This window comes from Epinephelus moara, chromosome 23, assembly GCF_006386435.1.
Source record: "Epinephelus moara isolate mb chromosome 23, YSFRI_EMoa_1.0, whole genome shotgun sequence".
Classification (NCBI taxonomy): domain Eukaryota; kingdom Metazoa; phylum Chordata; class Actinopteri; order Perciformes; family Serranidae; genus Epinephelus; species Epinephelus moara.
The window spans coordinates 11,973,596-11,995,583 of record NC_065528.1 but is presented as its reverse complement, the minus strand read 5'-3'; the positions used below and the strand labels follow the sequence as shown (position 1 = coordinate 11,995,583).

The following is a 21,988-nucleotide window of genomic DNA, read 5'->3' as shown; positions in this document are numbered from 1 at the left end:
ATGCTTCCACCCAGAACCCTCTCTGGGCGTTCAATCCATAACCTCTCCACCTTCTAAGGGTGCTGACAGGAACCCACTCAGAGGTTCAATAGGGAACCCTATTATATCCCAAGGGATACATCTAAAACCAACAAGGGGTTTTTACCAAGAACCATGTTATATTCCAATGGTTTTATTCAAAATCCACACAGGAGGGCTCTAAAATGGTGATTAACTAAATTACCTATGGATTTACCATGGATTTATTTTATTTTATACAGTCTATGTTTACCAATCATGGTTTTAGTCTTACAGGTTAGTCTGGGGCCAAGGGAACCACGTTCAGCAGCCTTGGGCTTCAAGAGGCTCCAAAAGGGCCAGGGCTGATGTGGTCCAGCACAACCCACACCACTATCATTCACAATCATGTTAATAGTGGATGGAGATTTTGTAAAATCAGAACTACTACAGCATAGTAAAATACAGAACTAAATACAAAATGCCAAGTACCGGGTACCCGCAAAAACAAAAAATTTAACAGACTGTGTGGTATTGTATGGCATTAAATAATGGTAAGGATATCTACTATGGCAGAACGCAGGTCAAATTATTCAATTAAAGGGAATCCAGATACACTTACATTTAAAAATACCATTTGAAATATGGGTAAACATTTGAATAATTGAGGGTGAGGATCATTTAACACCTATGCCTCAACAATCCTTTAAGAATCTTTTCTTCTAAAGATGAAAAGGGAATCCTTAGTCTTACAAAGAACACTTTGCTAATGGTTCTGGGTAGAACCTCAATCCTTTTGAACACCTTGTTTTCTAAGAGTGTAAGTATAGGTACACAGTACACTAATTCAATAAAATACATGGTGGAAGCTGCCCACTTGCCCGAATAACAGCCTCAAACATCCTATATTAGGCTAATGGTGGGTGTAAAATAGCATGACAAAAGTGAGATTCAGCGGATTTCTTAAACATTGTAAAACATGTTAAATACAAAATATTTTACAAAACTGTGAGAATAAGCCAATATCCATCTCAACAGACTATCAAACTGCTTAAATATGATGACTGATGCAATTATAAAGCTGATGTGATGCTGAAGAACTGGCATCAGCCAAAGAGATTGTTTGCAGTCTGCAATGGTGGAAGAAGTATCCAGGTCCTTTATTCAAGTAAAAAGGTAGCTTACTTATACCACACTGTGAAAATAGTCTACTCTACTGCATGTAAAAGTCATGCATTCTAAACCCTATTTAGGTTTAATTGTGTATCCTAAGTATCATCAGCAACATTTACTTATAGTATCAAAAATTAAAGTAGTTATGGTGCAGTAAAAATGTTCCCATGTAGCGTTTCACTGATAATTTTTTGATGTTTTTAGACTAATATCACTGTATGTTACATTTTACTGCTGTATATGTTTAAGATTGTGCTCATTTTAACTGCTTGATTGTTGGGTGGTTTAATCCACAGCAATGCATCATATTGTACAAGATCATCATATAATAGCAGTACAATATTTTGTGGAAAGAGTGTAATAAATAATATTTCCAGGGGTTCTTTCTTTTTAATGTTTGTGTGGGCCAACACTGACAAGAGTGACTTGACAACTTCAGTGAAAACAGCAGCACATGCTCTGACTCCGCCCTCATTCTGCATTCAAGCAATAGCGTGTTAGAAAAGTATCCGGAAGTCCCGCCCACAGGGAAGATGCAGGCAAACATGGCAGCTACTACCGACAGCAACATGAACATCTCAGCGTCTATCGCAGGCATTTTGAACGAGGAACACTGCCCGGAACACTTGCAGGTTTTAAAAACATTCACGACCGCGTTACGGGACAAGGAATACAGGTGCGGACAAAGTCAATTTGTGCCTTTACGAAAGAAACGGAGGGTGTTAGCTTACAGGCTAAGCTAGCCGCTGCGCATCAAATAACATCCGGCGTATGTTCACGTTGAGGGTCCATTGGCTACCGTTACTCAGGTTTTTGTACCACTGTGCTAATAAACAGTGAGGTGGAAAGTTATTGAACGATTAACTGCAATATAATTTATATTAGTTAACCGCTGTTACTCACAAAGACGACTGACAAGCTCGTTATGGGTTCAGACATTTCGAGTTATCAAGGAAAAGCACAGGTGCAACTAATTAGCCTCACTAATGATGGCGCAGTTGATAGTGTTATTACTTAGACCCAGTGTTTAGTAGTAGTACACTACATGTCACTAGTGTAACTACAGTTTGCAGTAGTTGGCTGGCAGTTTACCTACTTTCAAAACCTAGTAGCTTTTTCAGTGGTGAATTACTCTGAGTCATGTAGTTTATGTAGTTTATTATAAATTACTTACACTGTTGTCATGATGCTTTTCAGTATGACATAATGCTACAGCTCGTTGGGCACAGTTGTCATTTATTGTTAGTCATCTGCCCTTTGACTAAAATGCCCTCTGGTTTGCAACCAAGATGTCTGCAGTCAAATACTATGACTAAGGTTTTTAGGGTTGCAGCAATATACCGGTTGTATACCTGTTATATTTCATTGCAGTTAATTGAATTCACTGTCTTAAACTATAATTGTGCTTTGGCAACACATGTTAAATGTCATGCCAATAAAGCTTTTTGAATTGACATTTTGTTATTATATTGTGTACTTTTTGTTATCTGTGATATTGTAAATGAAAGAAAAATATGGTTTCAGTTTTCAATAATAGTAATAGAACATTTGTTCATCCAAAATTACCCTTCTGTTTTCATTCCTTCGAGGGTCATTTTGACTGATAGTGATAATAATTTTGAAATACAATGATACTTTCTTCAAGGGTTGTCGTACCGTGTAAATCTCATACTGTCGCAGTCCTATTTCCTAATCCCACCCCAACAATCCCAGCCTCTCCTTAAAACACATTCTCAGGCTGCCTAGGTAGGGATTGGCTTGCCCCAGTCCCTAAAACAAACACACCTAACCACTTGACTCAGTGTCAAGTGTGTTAGGTGTAGTTTAACTGCTTTTTATTGTAAAGTAGCTAGTAGTTTGGTAACTACTGTTTTAACGTACTTTCCCCAACACTGCTTACACCTGCTGATTAAATGTCTGCTGAGGGAAAAGTCCCATCATCTTAAGTTTCAATCCACATTTCCCCCTGTTGGCCCTCAGTCTTGGGTACTACTGTTGTAAAGTAACTGTCCTTCCTTTTTTTTTTTTCTGGTCAACTTTGTTCTCCCAGGGATACTGTGGAAGAGGAGGCGTTCTCCAGCCTTCTGAAAGTCTTGTCCCGACTGTGTGATGAGCTTCAGGCTGCCAGCTGTGACAATCAGGACCTGCAGTCCATCACCCTGCAGCTGCAGCTGACCGCTGAGTGCTTCAGGGCTCAGAGGAACGCCTGTGTCCAGAGCACTCGCAACCAAAGTCTGCTCAGGTAATACAATTAAGAGATGGTAGAATATGAGACAGATGTATTAACTTAACAAATTTTGTCATCTCGAAAGTGACTGCAGAGTACAATCAACACCTCCTTGGCAAAGCCTGAACAGTAATTCAACTGTATTTTGCAAAATTGTAGGTGTTATTACAATTCTATTTTACTAGATTGCATTAGACAGGGTGTGTACATGTTATTGTGTTCACATTATTTGACAAAAGAAATGTGCAAGGAAGCGACTCAACATACAGCAAGCACATAATGTATTTTTCCGCTTCTTCTAGGGAGCTTGGTTTCATTGATATATCCTTTAAACTCCTGAGCCTCCTTCAGACCACACGTCTGGAGAGCAGAGATAGCATATTTGAACGTAAGTCTAAAAATCTGGAAATTGATCGTTGAAAAATGATCTGATACGTTCTGCAACTCTTTTGAATACTGACCTTCCTTTTAAATCATCCCCTATGGCCCAGCTCTTCGTTGTGGGATCCAGTTCCTCGGTAACTTATCGGTTGGAAACCAGATGTGTAAAGATGACATTTGGCGGCTGAGCTTCCCAAATCTTTTCCTGTAAGTTTTGTGTGCTTCAGTTATGTTTTTTTAATCACAGTAAGCAACTCTGTTACATAAAATACATAATTCATGCTGTCATTAAGTTTGTAAGTTTTCAGTAAACTTTTTGTGTGGGTATTCTGGTAACTCATTAGGCCACGTTTCATGTCATGTAAAGAGCTCAGTGTCTCTTCCACACTAAAAACAGTGTCAATTTGAGACACAGGAAACCTTTTACTTTTACTATAATACATATTCTGTTTCAGTTTCGTTATTTGTAAAAGCTTTTCACGTTTGTCCTTACACTGAGTGAACCCAAACATGTGTAAACAGGCAGCTGCTCAGTGTTGATGATGAGAAGGCGGTGAACTACGCCTCTATGGTACTCCACACATGTCTGGATGAAGCCAAGGTGGAAGAACTGTCTGATCCACAGAACATCCAGCTTGCACTCAGGGTGATGGAGCTCTGTAGGACTCAACCCGACCTGGACTGGACGTAAGATTGTGTGTTTATGTGTGTAAAGCAAATGTTGGTTTATATGTCTGAAGAGTTTGCAGTGTGTATATCATATTAAGGAATCACTAACTATGATATGCTACTTCTTTTTAAAGTTTTATTTGGTATTCATATATTTGCAGGGTTATCATTGCTACCCAGTATTTCCTCAAGTGCTCAGCTCTGGTGGAGAGCATGTACTCTGGGATGTCACACCATGAAAGGTACTTTATTTTTATGTTTTTCCACTTAGGGCTGAATGATTCTGAAAAAATTGATTATTTCGATCGATTATTTTTGACTGATATTACAATTGCAATATAATTTGCATGATAAACAGGAATGGTAATTTTAACATCCTCGTTGTCATTTTCATAGAATAACACATTAAATGATTACAGTGTGATTTTTTGCAGGGATCTGTACCAACCAAAAATTTTATTTAGAGTCTGTAGAATATGATATGTAGGGCCAGGACATCTCTACAGCATGACAGTATTACTTATAATGTTTATCTGAGATCAGGAGTGCCATGTCAGCATGAATAGATGGCATCTTGACAACTGTGCAACAGATTTAAGCTGGAAATGTCAGATCAAAAAGAAGGCCCAACCCATTATGGATAAGTGCATCAGACTGTATTTCAGTCAAAGTCTAACAAAGGCAGAAACTGTGTCTTTATGTTAGAGATAACATAACAATCCGTCCTCATCATTTAAGGAGAAAACGCCCAGCTGCAACTTCAGAGGCTTTATTTGAGCAGCTGCTGGCTGAAGGAGAGAGATGGGAGTTGGTCAACCTCTCCTCGTTGGCTACTATAAAAGGAGATTGTCTGCTCTAATGACACAACTGCAGCAAACAAAACTACAGCTTGACAACAGTTATGAATCCTCCCCCTCAGTCAGGACAGTGATCCTATCTCGTTATCTTGAAAAGCGACATAAATTAACCTGTTATCATGAGAAAACAAATTATTAACTGACAAAAAAAAGATTGCAAGCAAGGCTGATCTTGGCTCCTGTAATGTTCTGTGCTGTCATTACACAGACACTGATCTTATAATAAACACTGTCCCATGAAACCTCTCAAAGAAATTCTCTGATAATGCAAAATTGTTGTATGTAAGTTGTTGAAAGCTGATATGACCTATAAGGGAGTACTACCTCTTACACATACAGAATAATGTCTAATGCTTAAAGGTACTATAGATATGTGATGTGTGTGTGTGTGTGTGTGTGTGTGTGTTTTCAGAGTTACCCTATTAGAGCTGCTCATTGCCCAGCTACAAGAGGAACACTCTAGGGACTGTGGCATCCCTCCCAGTGTGGCTTCCTTCCTGGCTAGTTCCTTCCACACAGGTTGCGGAGCTGTGCTGACTCTCGCCACTGGCTCCGCCTCCAGTGATGAGGTACAGATAGTAAACCTGACTGATGCATGTAAACACAGAGAAGTATGTTTTGCAGGTCTGTGGAGCTGGTGTTGGTATGATGTGATTTCCCTCATGAAGAGCATAAACTGCGTGTATCATTTAAAGAGCTCTCTATAGTTTTATTTATTTATTTTTTCATTTCATTCATGGTCCAACTCACAAGTCCACTCCCTTACATGATCTTACATTAAGCATCCTTTCCCAATTTGACCAATTTTGGTTGCAATGCCTTGCAGGTCCTGCAGGAGGCACTGACAGTGATTAGCCTGCTGGATGTGCTGTGTGAGATGACCTCAGACCACAGGCAGTTCATGTTCCTCCAGGACCATCCTGACCTTCTAGTGACCACTGTTGGTAAATGAAAACATACACTAAAAAAGCCGCTCTGACCGGGTTCACAACCGCAGTTTGTGGGTCCATTTTGGCCGTTTTATGGTAAATATGTCAACTGATCCAGATCCTCATCAAATCACCGACAGAAACAAATCACAATTCCTGCACACAACCCTGCCTCATATTGACAACAGTAAAAACACAGCAGAGTTCAAATACAAATAAGTTTGACATGAATGACTGTATCAGGTACTTAACAAGTACATTTTTGAGAAATTAAAACCCATAATTTCACTTTCATGATTTGAATAATAAGATGTAATAGCTTGAACTTAAGCTTGGGGTACATCTTGCTACTCTGTATGCTGTCTCATTTTTCACTCTTACCTTTTTTTCCATAGCACTCCTGGAGCAGGTGCATGCTATAGGGAAGGCCAGTAAGAATATTTTCAGTGCTGCTCAGAACTTCTCCGCATTCGGTGAAGATGGGGGCCCCTCCTCCCATTCTCCTGTCATCAGCTTCAAGGCCCACCTCATCAGACTGATAGGAAACCTCTGTTACGGCAACACCAACAACCAGAACAAGGTATGGAATAAATGGATAGTTTCACACTAACATATTACGAACAAATCAAGAGCTGTAAACAGGAAGTCATACGGACTAACAGGTACCTCATTTATTAGACAGTTTGATGATGTTATCCTGAATTATCATGGACCCACGTGGAGAAATAAAATTTCACTTAGCAAAAATCCCCCACTTCTGGTAATGCATGGTCATATTATGATGGCTACCAAATCACTTGACATAAATATATATGCTTCAATATATATACTTCATATACAGTTCTCTTATTAAATAGCATGGTTGTCAGTTCCCAATCAGCAGATGGATTCAGTAGTAGTTGAGCTTAAGAATTCATGCAAAAACTACAACTCTAATATAAAAAAATTCTGAAGTTGGTCCATATGCATTTACATCAGAGACAGATCCTATCAAAGTTTGCTTGGAAGCAGAGACTCTCCTTTTCAGGTGGATATTTATTCAACAGCGGAGTCTGATTGGCAACTTTCAAACAAACCGGTCAAAATTTTGATTAATTTTAAACCAAGCAGGTAAGGTGTGAATGTACCTTTATTAATTGATGGCTTGATTTTTAGTAGTTGATTACTGATGTCAAATTTTAACAGCAGACTTCAGCACTGATTTTCCACCGCGATCAGTTTTTGGGGCTCCCCAATAGAAGCCCCAGATCAGAGGCAAAGTGGTGTTGGCTTGGCTCTCAAGCGCTACGTGTGAACTCAAATGCTCACCAGTTCATATTTAACCAAATTATGGTCCTCAAGATGTTAAGGATTTAGGGATTTAGAAAATGAAACTGCAGAGAAGATCTAAAATAAGATTGTTATTAGCTGGGATGCTTATTCATTACTTTTTTTCTTTGGGATCTGTGGGCTTTTTGTGAGCACCCTTGATCGGTTTAATGGCGTCAAAGGTCAAGAGGAGGGTGAGAGATCTGTGGGGCCCTCCTGTTCTTGCTTTGACAGACCTATCTGTACACCAGATTAGCATGTTCAGAGTGCGGGTTCTAGTAGTGGGCTGTTGTGTCAAACCCCGTGATCTCCTGAGGGCCGAGGACAACTGAGGACTGTAAAGTAGGGTAATGTCTAATGAAGCGTGAGGTTGTGTGTTCCTGTGACTGCAAGCTTACGAGTTCTTTCAACACAACAACTTGGTTTTGCACTGAAATGTGAAACATTCCCTCCCTCGCCTCTGTGATTTTATCAGTTTCCCTCCATCGCCATCTGTCAGCATCTCACTATTAACATAAAGCAAAGACAGATAACAAAGCGAGTGGGGAGGAATTGGCCTCTATCTGTGGCACATTATAGACTCAGTCCTACTTAATAGAAACAGATTTGTGGAATGCTTGTGGGATGGCCACCCTCAGTTGGCCTCTCTATAATATTTATGGATGCTGATCTGTGGTCTGTCAGTGGTTTGAAATCACCCCATATCTGTTTTCACTAAGATCTCTTCCAGTAAACCAAATGTCATTCTGTTCACCTTTGGGAGAGATTGTAATTTAAGATGTGTGCAGAGGGCTGAACTGCGTGCACCGGACTGAAGTCAGGGTCCAGTCGCTTGTTATTCATCTCTTTATGGGTCTGGACATAATGTTAGCAACTTCAGATAATCGTTTTGAAAGTGGAAAATCAGACCTGGGTGCTTGTACTAGTCAGCGACTTTGTTTCATTGACAGTTTCAATGACATTTCCATTTTGTGAAACTCAGCACTTGGTCTCGTTCTGGAGCTCCCAGCAGTGTGTTTGGAGGGTAACCACAAAGGCAAGAAGAAGGCAACAGCAAGCAAAGACAATAATTAAGCCTATAGAATCAGACACATGATACAGAGCAGATCACCCTGTTGTGACGGCCTCAGACAAACCCACAACCACACTGCTGCTTTTGCATAGATGTGAGGCTCTGCTATGGACAGGGACACTTAGCTTGGATACATTTCATGCCTCTAAATGATTTTGTACTTGTTTTCTCTTTAAAAAGTGGTTACTGGCTAGACTGCACTAGTCGACCAAATCCTTCAATTCACTGTGACTTTTCTATGTAAGATTTAAATGGTGTTGATGAGGCATTTCTTGGCTCTTTTTTTCAGAGAGAATGGGCCGTCTGTGCTGGTATAGATGGTCTTTTCATAAACTAGGCTGTCTTTTTCGTAGAAGACGCAAATACTTTTTAAATTGGTGTGATATGACTAGAAAAAATGGAGGAAAAAGACTGTGGTATTTACTTTTCCTCAAGAGGTAGAAAACTTACAACTACCAGAATGCACTGTGCCGCACCGGACTAATAAATGCTCCCGCTCAGGGACGACATAATGTCAGTAGCCTCTCCAAAAACACTTTAGTGGTCGGCTGGTAACAAATGATCTTGTGTTACAGTTAAACAGTAAGCTAAAATATGTTTCTGAAAACACTGGAGACAAGAAATATGCAACGCAGTAACAGCTATGATTTACATAGTGCCAATACTGTTATGACACAAAGCTGGTTTAAAATCAGCAAAGCATCCCTTTAATACTTGCTTTCACCTATTGCTTTGAAAATGCTATGAGAGGCTATGAAAACTTACATTTTGTTTTTCACAGAAGTTATGTCAGGTTCTGTATTGCCCTAAGGATGCTTCATCATGACAAACAATACAGAACGCCTTGATACATGATGTAATATAATCACAAAACAAATAGCATATCCAGATACTCTGATTAAAATGAGGCTTTATTGAGCTAAGGAAGTTGTCAACACAAACATTGCTCCAAAACTGGTTTTAAATAAATTGTGATAACTAATGGAAATTTGTTAGCGATGCCAAACATGGAAAGTGAAAACAGACATGTTTACAAAGTCCATTTTTTTACGTCTTACTGAACTTGTCTCCTCAGGTGAGAGAACTGGAAGGCATCCCCCTCATCTTGGACAACTGCAACGTTGACAGCAACAACCCATGTATCCTTTTGTTAACATAGCTTGATGGTCTGGAAATACAAACCCATCTGTGTTTATGTACATATATTTCAAGTTTATCTAAATCATTGTTCATATTTATGCCCAGAAGTCATCTTAGGCCTTGTGTATTTTATCCTGGCACTTTTAGAATTGAATTTGGCATGTTTGCACAGGAAAGCTGGTGGGTTTGCAACCAAACACAAGTGTTGCATCAGGCTTTGATTGCTGCAGTGTGTGAAGCCTGGCGAACCAAACCTGTTGAAATCTTCACATTGTGTTCACCACCTCTCAATAGATCTCTGCTTGCAGCTGGTCAACAGTGTTGACTGATCGGCTGCATTTATTATTAGGGTTTGCTGTGCTGCTTGTAAATGCTGCTCTTTGTTGTGAGGAGCATTCAAGTCAAGTCTGTTGTTGTATCAAATAGTTAGATCATAGTAAAAATGTAGACCACAGTGCTGCTCTTGTATTAAATTGTCTATGTGTTTCTGATGTTTTCTCAGGCCCTGATTACATACATGAGGGAGGCAGAATATTATAAACAGCTCTCAGTAGGATACAGTGCAACATCACTAACAACTCTGACAAATTGACCTTGTTTATACTTGGTTTTCAAATGTGTTGAGACAATCAAATCACAAATGCACTATTAAATACAAGTTTGAATGACCACGAATGTGCAGGATGTGGTGGTTGTTTTGGTGACAGTGTGCTAATGCTTTATAATTTGCCTATTTTACAATGAGTTGGACAAAGTGTTGCGTGACCGTCCATCGTTTCGCCATTTGGAAGGAAATTTGTTGGATTCTGCCAACAGTGATATCTCCAGCTGCACCAACACAACTGCCAACATGACTGGCGAGAGTAATAACAGCTGTGCGTGGGGCCCTTTGACATTCTAGTGACTCGGAGAGTTACAAAATGTGCACCATTGGGCCCATTCCCAGCCCCCCCAACACACACTCCCTACCTAATTCCACTCTGTTTACTTGTTAACGCCAAGAGTTAAAAAGAGGAGAGTGACTGCGTCATATTGCCTCATATCATTGGTGTACAACAGTAAAATGTGCAGTAAAGGTTTAAAGCAAAAGGTTTGAACTTGCTGAAAATCTCAAAAGCTGGCGCACTATCATGGGGAAGCATCTGCAGTTAAACTTGGGTTGGAATATATTTTACATGAAAAATAAGGATATGGGTGACAGTTCAAATCTTTAGTAAAACACTATAAGCAAATTCTTTTTACCTGAAAATGTTTGATTGTATATTGGCTTCGATCCATTCCAGCGTACCCAAAAAGTTGAATGACACCATCCCTTTATTTCTAGCCCTGTCTGCTGTAACTCTCCAGCATCGCAGCTCATACCCTTTGGCTCCAATGTGGTCAAAGACCATGTCTCAGCCTTCATTTAATAGCCTTGGTTCTTACAGAGGGCCTGTCACATTAAGTGCCATCCCAAACCAATTAGCAGGGTGTGGAAGTGGGTCTTAAATCCCTCCAACAGCAAACCTTCATCAATGCTGACTTACTGACATTCTGCAGCATCGTGTTGTGTTTAAATGGAAGGTGCACTGTACAAATGAAGTTACACGAGACTACCGGTACAAACATAAACTGCTCAAACTAATATAGACATTTAATAATGTCATACAGATGTTAACAACTTAAAGGCTGCATTGTATTCTGGATCAAATGTACCTTTCTCTTGTCAAAAAAACAGAACATGTTCATTTGATTGTTAAGTTCGACAGGCTTTGAGAACATGCCAATTACTGTTTTATTTGGAGTCCACTGCTGGTCACTGAGCTCCACCCCATAAGTTGTTCTCATCTCCAGCCCCTGCTGGGCATCCTGCTGCCAGTTGGTATTAGCTGGCTAAAGTGAGGGCATTGTGCCAGATTGTCTTTTAACCAGGCCAATAGTCTGAGCTTGGCCTTTGTCCCTTGTGCCTGTTTCCCATACATGCTTACACACACACACACATGCACGCACAACCCACTCCATCCACCTTTTTCATGTAGGTGTCAGCATTTGTTTCTGTCGAGAAAAAGACTGTCAAAGAGAAACACGTTTGTTGATTTATGCGGGAAACTTGAGAGGGGGGAGCTGAGAATGTTTTGTATCACAAAACATAACTTGTCTGCGAAACTCGTTTGTTTGTTTGGCTGTCTGCGTACTCAGTGACCTGAGGAAAATACCAGGCTCTTGGGTATTTGACATCCTGAGTTGGACTTTGAATATGTTTTGCCTGTTTTGCTCGTACCACTGTTAAGTTCTCTACCAGTCTTTTTTTTGATAGTTTTTTTTACATATGCATTTTTTCATGAAGTTGTAAATGCATCTTGTGTTCCAACTGCTACACGCTCATGTCTAGCATTAAGTATGAATTTAGTGTTGTTTTTGTGGTCCTCTAAACTGCTATTATGACATGAAATGTTTTCAAGGTTATGAATTTCGTGTGTCTAAAATATATGCTCAAAAATACCATAAAGAACCATAGTTTAATTCTCTAGAATTGAAATTATAACGTTACTGTCCCTAACCGGATACCTCCAGTTATCAGCCAGTGGGCCATCTTCGCCATCAGGAACCTCCTAGAACACAACAAGCAGAACCAGGAGCAGATTGCCGCCCTGGAACGCCAAGGCAATGCCGACTACTCTGCGCTGAGGGAGCTGGGTTTCCTGGTGGAGGAGCGAGACGGAAGCTTGCTGCTGAAAACTGTGAGGAAAGACTCTTGAACACCTTAGAGGAGCGGCCAGGAGAGAGGAGGCCCTTGACCCGTGAGCAGGTTTTCATGTGAAGTATTTATTTAGAAAGGATTAAAGTACATGTGCACACGTATACGCTTGTGTGAACATATACTGCTGTTGTGCTAGATTAATGTTATTTAATGCTTTAGCTTCATCTGCAGGTCAATTACCTGTTCATAACTAAACACATACATTTTGTGCCTGTCCAGAATAACTGACAGCCACACTGCCGATAGACTACATAGAAAAGCGCTTTAGATTTAGATATTTCTATAAGAGAGGTATGTATAATTTACTTTCCTACCTCAGTAATGCTTGCACTCATGCCCAGATGGGGCTCATGGTATTGTTGATACACAAAAGGCCCATGGGGTCCCCCTGGTATAAAAACAGAGGTCAAGACATCAGGAGCGCTTGTTTTGTCTTGACCCGAGTCTGGGAAATGAAGAGTTTGGGAGAGGCGAGCACACGCTGGTACCTTTGGCAGAGCTGATGCTTTGTGGTTTAATCCAAAGACAAAGAGCACCACAGTGTCCGGGCTTTTCACTTTGCTTAGACACTGATGGTACCAGCAGGGGTTGGGGTTTAATCCCAGGCCCATAGTGACTTCTGCAGTAACCATGAAACAGAATGACCAAAACATGATGTAATCAACCCCCTCACCACCATACCTACTTAAATGGTGGTGTCGTTGCCAGAGGGACAATTAAACACTTAAAAAAAACTTTATCTAAACAGGCATGATAGTATTAATATAATCTAAGGAACTAATAACTGACGCTATGCATGTTTTGTAATTCAAAAACATCTCTCAGTATACAGCATGAGCTTGTTGCTGGATCTCTGCTTCTTGTTTTAAGGTTATAATAGTAAGGAGTTTCATACTCAACATAGTCTTATAACTTCTTTATCTTATTCCTCATCATCTTATGGCCAAAATACATAGGGCACGGATGCAGCGTCTTTTTTTTTTTCTTTACAAAAGGCTTTGCAGCTCTCCAACAGGTAAAAACTACATAGAACTGTATAAAAAAAACCAACTACAGTCTGTTTTAAAATGATTACAATAAATACCTCATTGTATATTGTATTTCACATCAAAATAAATCAATCAAATCAATGCATGTAGATAAACCAATCCAGTTAATTAATTCAGCACCAGTTGATATAGCCTATATGCTTCCAAACCCTCCATAACCAACTGCATTTTCACTTAGCATAACTAAATACATACACAATAAAGCTAGTCTGTGTAGCTTCTTGACAGGCTGCGTCCATGCCCCATGTGTTTTGGCTATTATTCTTAAGGGAACGAATCATCTGCAAAATGACCATTTGCATATTAATTATTCACTTTGTTACCTTGAATTTGTGAGGAAACCTTTTTTCTTTCATGCCTCCACAGTGAACGGAGAATCCAAAAAAGGCAAACATTCTTCATGAATGGGGTCCACATTTAATAACGACATTACATCAAAACATCTGTTTACAAACTCTCGCACAACTCATGTAGTATAATCGAAGTCATGTGGTCATAGTTGTATGCTTAGTACTTCCCAAACACATGCATTTTTAGAAATTGCATTTCATGAAAAATGTCCGCCTTTTTTGGATTCCCCATTCACCATGCGAGAAAAACGTGTTCTTCACAAATTCAAGGTAAAAATGGTTATTTTGCTCGTGAAGTTTCCTTTTGATCTTCTTTTTCCATCCTATTGCATAGTACTGTAGATAAATAAGGGATGGGGACCGATGGCATGCATCATAGATCATTAACCATCTAGTTTTACACCTAAGACTGCTTCTCTTTGCTGTATTTGACTTGAATTTGACTTTCTTAGAGATTTAGTAAATATTGTGCTTCCTTTTTAGCTGTAGCTGTGTGTTTGTGTTTGCATGTGCTTCTTCTTTTGATAATAGTTTGTGCTTCTAGATGAGTAGACGATGGATGAACGCATGCTGAAAGTGTACGAATAGTGAGTGAGTGAATGAATTAATGAATGAGTGAGTGAGTGAATCAGACCATAAGCATTAGTTTGCAGAATGACATCCCTCCCTGCTCCTCCCGTTGCTGGATAAGCTGAACAGTCCTGACACCTCAACAATGCAGCGCTTTACTGGCCTGCCCACACCCTGCTCCACCCTGTTTGCACTGCCTCTGATTTTTAATGACAAAATGTATTGAAACAATCGGCTGGACTCTCCCCTCAATCCGCCGGCATAGTAAAGGGAGCTTATGCGGTTCCGGTCCCCAGGATTTCAGACAGCTAACAAAACAGCTGTTACTTGCGCTCGACTGGCTGGCTGCAATGCTTTTCAGCCCCACAGGAAAGAGGCTGTGCGAGTCAGCCGGGCTGAATTAGGTGGCATGGCCGCGGCCGCCTGTTCACCTCCTAACACATTAGTACCACATCAGTCAAGGCCAGGAGTTCTTGTGTTTCCCATATCAGCGTTTTAAACTACAGGCCTCTACTGTATTGTATCTGTGCCTTCTTGTTTGATATTCGCCTTCAGCAAAAAAAAACATTGTCAGGGTGTAAATTATATGCTACATGTTTGGGTCAAATAATGTTCATATAATGCTTAATAAAATATTGTGTGTGACAAACAGCTTTTTTTGTAATGATTTTAATAAGGCCAATAGACCGAGTCACGGTGATTGTTTACAGTAACTTCTGGGTAGAAAACCCAACGTCATATACATAAAATGTACTCTCTCCCCCCTTCAGTTAGTGTGTAGGATAAAGCAGTCACAATATTCCATATATATAGCGTACACCTAAACTGATGTTGATTTTTTTAGGTAGCTTAAATACATTTGCTGCAACCCTCGTCTACAGCAGTGCATTGTTTAGCTTCCGTACCAGGAGATTTGGTTTATCAAAGATGATAGCGAAGCAAGCACAGCAGAAATGCCAGATAGGTTGGACCACTGTGTTTAACTATATGTTTTTAAATGTTGCAGTTATGGCTGAAAATAAAACAGAAATAATCAAATTTGCTGATTCCACGTCACCGCAATCCCAGTTAGTTGCCAGTTGTCTACCCAGAGGTGATTGTTGTTGTTAGTGCAATGTCACAGTGATTCGGTCTATAAAGGCCAGATGTGACATAAAACCCAAGAGGCGTTAAAAGGATGCTCAAATTTTATTGGTAAAAAAAGAAAAAAATACAACTGTTCATGTTTGTAAGTGATGCAGACGTCGGTTTTGCCACAGAACAGATAAACCTAAATTAGCTGTGTTTGAAGTTACAACTATGTTTTAGGAAGCAGCACTGAGTTGTTCCTAGTTCCTGAAAGGGCCATGAACACAACTGGAAACACAGAAATCTCTTCAGTCTAAAGCTGCACAACTAGTTGATTGATTACTTACTCGCAGTTCCATGCGTGTACTCAAATACTTAACAGTGGTTTGCACAAAATTTCCTGGACTTTCCAACACTTGATGAATCACTTGGCTTTCATGAGCTACGTTGAATTGTGAAGGATCGTATGGAGATGGACAATCTGGGCTACTTTGATAAAAACACATGGAGTATTTACAATTTAGGAACTCTGATCAAAAAAAAACATAAATTCCAAATAATTTATAGCTCTCAAATCTGAATACAATGACATTAGAAAACACTTGTAAATAGTGACTTTCTTTTCCATCTATAAATGACATAAAGTGCCACGTTCCTCATATAAAAATATACTCTTCAAATTGTTTTGTAAGTTATATAAAGCCTAAATAAACATTTCTGAATACATTAAGGGTGCTGTCCAAAAATAGCTTTGATCCTCTCATACCCCCTCTGTGTGGTTAGAGAGCATGCCATCCACCCAGGCAGGCCTAAACCGCGCTGGAAGGCCTTGTGTAAGCAGAGGCCATCGTGGAATTCCACGTCTGCCGTTCATGGGAATGTTGGATGTATCTGAACCTGATTGCACCTCTATGGAGTTCCAATGAGGCTTGCACGCTTTTCTCAGAAGTCAAGAGCCCCCCCGAAAACACAACAATGAACATGGTCGGGATGAAAAGTGCCGTTCAAACTGACAAGTTGGATGCTTAAAATAGCTTGGGAGTATTTTCACCCTCTTTGGCTCTCGGCGTAACAAAGGGTCTTGGTTCGAAAGGGGGGGGGGGGGGGGGGGGGGGTTTGTCCATGAGAGAGATGTCAGCACAGCACTCGACAGCGCAACTTACTGATGTCCCATGAAAAGAGAAAGAAATGTGATCATGTGAGTGCAAAAGAAAAATAACTAATCTATAGTGAAGTACGCCACTGACCACTGATAATGGATACAAATGAAATGAAACAGAGCTTAGCTGTTTAGTGGTTGTAAATGTGACTCCATGTGACTAGAAATTAGTTACTCCCAGCTTGAAATGTATCAGTAGCAATTGAAGGTCATAATAGAGAGGAAAAATGTTAGCTATCCATCCTTAAGACTAGGTTTGAAAGATATTTCTTTACATAAATAACTTTGTTTTATTTTCAGTGTTCAAACAGAATACAGTGTGAGCGTACAGTTAAAAGTATTCCACTGCCATCTTTCCATCTTCATCAGGAGTCTTCTGTCATGGCAGTCTGAGGCGCTTTGCTGTTTTCCAGTTAGCGTGTTACAAAAGTCTTCTCAAGATCCAACAATAGTTCTTATTGTTCTTCCTCTCATGTGTGACATCTGTCGGCATCTTTGCAAGCTGTTGTCTTCCAAATATTGCTTTGCTGGACGCAAACGAGAACATCAAATCCTCTCACCTGCGATGTGTTTGCACCATGTCATAGTTTTCTACCAGCGAGCAAACGAAGGAAAGTTTTTGTAATCACTAATGTCTCTTTTTTCTCAATACTCTCCAAACCTCATGTCTGTTTTTTTTCTTTGAAGAATTCCAAAATAGGATGTAAAAATGTGCAAATTGTTGAATAAATACTTCCAAGTCCTTCACTTCAAATTCCACTTTGTCATTACCTTCAACCACTGTCCGTTTTCCCCAGCCTCTCCCCAACTTACTGTGCCGCACTTCCTCATTCCCTACTTGCAGGTAAAAACTTCTGATTTCTCACTGCATGTGTTGCACTTGACAAAACAGCACCAGTGGAACTTGCAGTTGCACTGCCAGATGCGCGTGTAGTGGTGCGTGTTGTAACCCCGGCCGCAGCACATCAAATTACAATTGTCTGTGTGGATCGATGTGCCGTTGCAAAGTCTCCCTCGCGTTCCCGTGCTTCCCGTGGCTGTGTCCTCCTCACAGTAGTTCGGCGAACGCTCCAGGTACACCAGGTCTGTCTCCGTGGGCTTCTGGTAGCCCCGAGCCTCTTTGAGCCGTAGGAAGGAGGGCTGGCGGAGGCGCGAGGCTCGGACTGGCTCTACTTGAACTGCTCCACTGTAGCGCTCCTTCAGCAGGTAACCAATCTCTCTGAACTTTGGTAGGGTGATCCAGCAGGTCTTAGTGGTGCAGGAACCAGACACGCCATGACACTTGCACTCCAGCTTCATCCTCTCCTCCAGGATCTGATCACACAGAGAGTAGAAATTAGGTCTGTATGAATTAAAGGAGATAGTTACAAGCTGGAAATATATTCTGTGTGGTTAATACAGAAATGGACATTTGAAAACAGTGCAGGGCTGCAGCTTCAGTCTTCTGACATCGAAATTCTATTGATTCTGTTTAAAGGGATAGTTTGGATTTTTCGAAGTGGGGTTATAAAGGGCACTTATCCATAATAAGTGTATTACATACAAAAAGGTGTCAGTTGATACACCCTCAGTTTAGAGAAGCAGGCTTGAGTCTGACATGGAAGCTAAGCAATGTACTGCTGTAGAAAACGTATTTTAGCCACCTAAAGAATCCCACCTAAAAATATCAAGATGAGGTTAAGTGTACACTATATTTAGATATACAGCTTCATTGCCCCATCTGTGCTTTTGTCAAAGCCACCAGACTCCATTGACAAAGACAGTAACTTTAGCTCCCTGAACACGGGAGCTGCTGATCTAACCATGCTTTGATCAGAAAGTTAGTTTGTGTTAATGTTTGACTCTGGTGATATTGAACAAACCCTTTTAAACCCCAAAGTCAACACAAACTAATTCACTGATCAAGCAGCAGTAGACCAACAGCTTCGGAGGTCAGCGATGTTAAATCAGTGTTTTTCACAATGGAGTCTGGCTTTGAAGAGAGAAATATAATGACTTTATTTTCCTTTTGGAAACTGCAGTCTGATGTTCAGGGACTGATTTTTATTGGGTGGGGGGGGCTTTTTTAGGTGGCCAAAATACATGTTGTTGCTGACCCCATCCACAGCAGTACATTGCCTAGTTTCCATGTCAGATTCCAGCCTGCTTCTCCAAACTGGGGGTGGGCCAACATCTACTGTATGTAATATACTATCTAAGGAAAAGTACCCCATACAACCTTACTTAAAAAAAATCTTAACTTTCCCTTTAAACCCAGTAGGCTAAGCTAATATTATTACAATAATACTATTTGAATTGGAATTAGATTCAAGTGGTAGTTATGTAGGATTGTGGCAGCTGTCAGAAACATTTTGTGCACCCCCCTGATCATGACGTTAAATGCACGCATTATATTTTAATCATTCACAGCCCATTTCAATACTTTCACTTTTACTAGCTTACATTTAATACACTACTCATCGACTGCTTCAAACTGCACCCCCTTGTGAGCATCCCACAAGTTAGAAATGACAAGTAGAAAGCTACAGACTGCATGGCAACTAGTGACACCCCACGAATGTCACACGAATTATGTCATCAATGCTTGTGCTGTTAGCAATGGACAGTGATATTGGTAGACAACTTGTATCTGCACGTTGCCTTTGCTGGCTCCCTAAATTGACGCTCAGTCAGCAAAACTTTGAGCACCCCTGCTCAAGAGCGTTAAGGTCCAACAGTCAAAATTTATCGGAAGAAAATATAGATATAATCTTTTTCAAATTTCACGTTTTTAAGTAATGAAGCCTTTTAAAACATCATTTTTACTGTGGTCAAAACAGTGTTTGCTCTCCTGCTTGCTGCACACGAAGAGACGTGAACCTGTATTAGTGGGGTGGTTAGTAGCAGTGTAACAGCACCATAAATTAAATGTATTCATTAAAGAACGTTGATTTAATTAATATTTAATCAGAGAATTTAACAGAATTTTATTTGAGGATTTCTTTTTAAGGGTGTTTACGCCATAATTATGACAACAGGCATTTGAAGTTCAATTTGAAAGCCTCAATAGGAGCTTTGAATGTAAAAAAACAAAAAGATTCAGTACAGTGCTGGTTAATAGCCATTGCATAGCCTTCAAATACTTCTCTTTTGGTAAGCTGGGCTTTCTGCGGACACTTCAACTTTCAGCACTCCAACCGGTATGCCAACTTTATGTCAAAAACCTGGGGAAAATAACTCGTACCCTGAGACCGTAGTCTCTAATTAACTTTACCTTTCTTCAGACCACATAATGGCGTGACAGCCCGAGAAAACTGACCAGAGCTGTTGTGCAACCATACACATATAGAGTTACATTGTGGTTTGAGCCAGATTTATATTATAATGCCATACAAATATTTTCAGATGACAAAATTGACAGGTGACTGTTTGCCCTTGTGACTGAGCTAATGTGAAAAAGATTACCTTCACATTTTCATTGTACTGTAAGACTGATTATTGAGCGACTAGAACATCTAGTAACTTGTGTGTCCAGAGCACTGGTCAAATCATTGACTCCGTCTTCCCCTTCATATTCTGGGGGAGTTTGCTCTTGACTTTGGTTGCTTCAGTGTGTGCGGTGGTGCGGAAGCACGGTCTATGGTTTTACCACTGAGAAAGGAAGAGACAGAGACTTGCAATAATATCCTCTATCCTCACTTAATACCGAGTAATTCAGTGAATGGACAGAAGGGCTGTGGCACAGCTCCATTTTGGCATCTGCATCTGCCAAGTTGTACATTTCTGTCACACATACACACTCACAATCCAGTGTACAGGAGCTGTGTTAAATCATCTGCACGTTTACAGTGAAGGGGCTGATATAGTTATTGTACCTGATGCAAATACACAACAAATTACTGTTAGTCATGTTTCAGAATCATGGACAACCTATGCCAATTTAGGCATTTTCTTCTTCCTACATATTCCTACATATAGTATTTTGTTGTATGATGTGTTCATCATTGAAGCCCAAAAAAGACTGGATGGATATCGTTTGTTTCGTCCCTTTGATCACGTTACCTTTCGCCCTGCCTCATTGTTGTGCAGGTTCATCAGCCGCCGGGCGTTTTTCTTGATCTCACGGGCGTCTACAAAGCGCCGCGAGAACTCCACGCCGTACTTAACATCGGCCGAGCAGCCTCCCCACTTCCAGCCCTCTTCCTGGTCGTGATAGCCCTGCTTCTCGCGGTCACAGCCGCACTGGCTGAGGTTGCCTTGGCTACAAGCTGTGGTCACTGCGTGGGCAACTCCAGCTGCTGTGATGGCATAAGTGAATGCTGCCTCCCTGCTGCCTGAGGAGAAAAGAGCAGAATCTGAATAAATTTGAGGCAGAGAAGAAAGTAGTAATACAAGTACACTCATTTAAATTGAGTAGGTTTTCCATGTGCTTTTTATATAGACATTCTGAAATCAGTACATGCAGTATTTTCTTCAGAAAGGCATGAATTGCCTGCCCATCATGCAGTTTTGCTGTTTTGGCAGAAACAGGAGGAGTTAGGTTTGTTTGACTGTACCTTCGTAAAGGAAGGTGTTAAATTAAAGGAACACTGCACCAATTTTACACATGAATTGCAGCTTGCTTACTGCTTAAGTACTACTCAATCCACAAAAACAGTTTTATAGAGTGACGCCGAGATCGAAAAGTGGCTGAAGGTATGTCGATTGCTGCTCAGCGGCATATACCGATCCCCAGACTGGCATAAAGATCCCTAGACTGGTATATACCGATCCCCAGACTGGCATAAAGATCCCTAGACTGGTATATACCGATCCCCAGACTGGCATACAGATTCTCGGAGTGGTATGCTGCTTTTATGCCGCTGTTATTCCACCGACACACGAAGGTATGTGCTGCTTGAGATTGTTATGGCACTGAGACTGTTGGATGGGTACCGCCCCCTGATGAATATGCAAATGTAATGCCACTGGGCTGGTTTGACGACAAGTACTGCCGTTAATGTATACATTTTTTTTGTCTTTATTGACAATGCTAACTTAACACTTTACCGCAAGTAAAGGAACTTGTTATGTATGTCATGTTGTTGGGATGTGCGCATATAGACAGTAATTACACGTGGGACATAGTAAAGTAATATGTCTAAATGTCCGCCCATAAACTACTTAAAGCTAATGAAAGCGCTAGCCTTAGCTAACATGGCTAATGTTAGCCCAGCCACCGTAGCCAGTCTGACTAATCGATAGCAGAAACTTTGAGTCAACCAACAAAACAATACTTAGTGACAGGTTTTCATTATTAGGAGAACACAATAATACATTA

At 40.4% G+C, this 21,988-nt stretch overlaps 2 protein-coding genes across 3 annotated transcripts in view; one reads left to right on the top strand and one right to left on the bottom strand.

Moving 5' to 3' along the window:
• Nucleotides 1-1,700: 1,700 nt before the first annotated feature.
• Nucleotides 1,701-15,111, top strand: atxn10 (ataxin 10). Its single transcript, XM_050036232.1, has 11 exons — nt 1,701-1,846; nt 3,221-3,412; nt 3,700-3,785; nt 3,889-3,985; nt 4,301-4,465; nt 4,609-4,689; nt 5,717-5,873; nt 6,131-6,248; nt 6,629-6,813; nt 9,689-9,752; nt 12,307-15,111. Exons 1-11 carry the CDS (start codon nt 1,704-1,706, stop codon nt 12,489-12,491), a joined length of 1,473 nt encoding a protein of 490 aa, XP_049892189.1. The 5' UTR covers nt 1,701-1,703; the 3' UTR covers nt 12,492-15,111.
• Nucleotides 15,112-16,628: 1,517 nt separating this feature from the next.
• Nucleotides 16,629-21,988, bottom strand: part of wnt7ba (wingless-type MMTV integration site family, member 7Ba) — a 12,328-nt gene continuing 6,968 nt past the window's right edge. For both annotated transcript variants that reach the window (XM_050036234.1, XM_050036233.1), the window contains 2 exons: nt 20,731-21,002; nt 16,629-18,003 (listed from right to left, as the gene is read on the bottom strand). In XM_050036234.1, the coding sequence (XP_049892191.1) occupies nt 17,524-18,003; nt 20,731-21,002 (752 nt within the window). In that variant the 3' untranslated portion in view covers nt 16,629-17,523. The remainder of the gene's footprint in view (nt 18,004-20,730; nt 21,003-21,988) is intronic.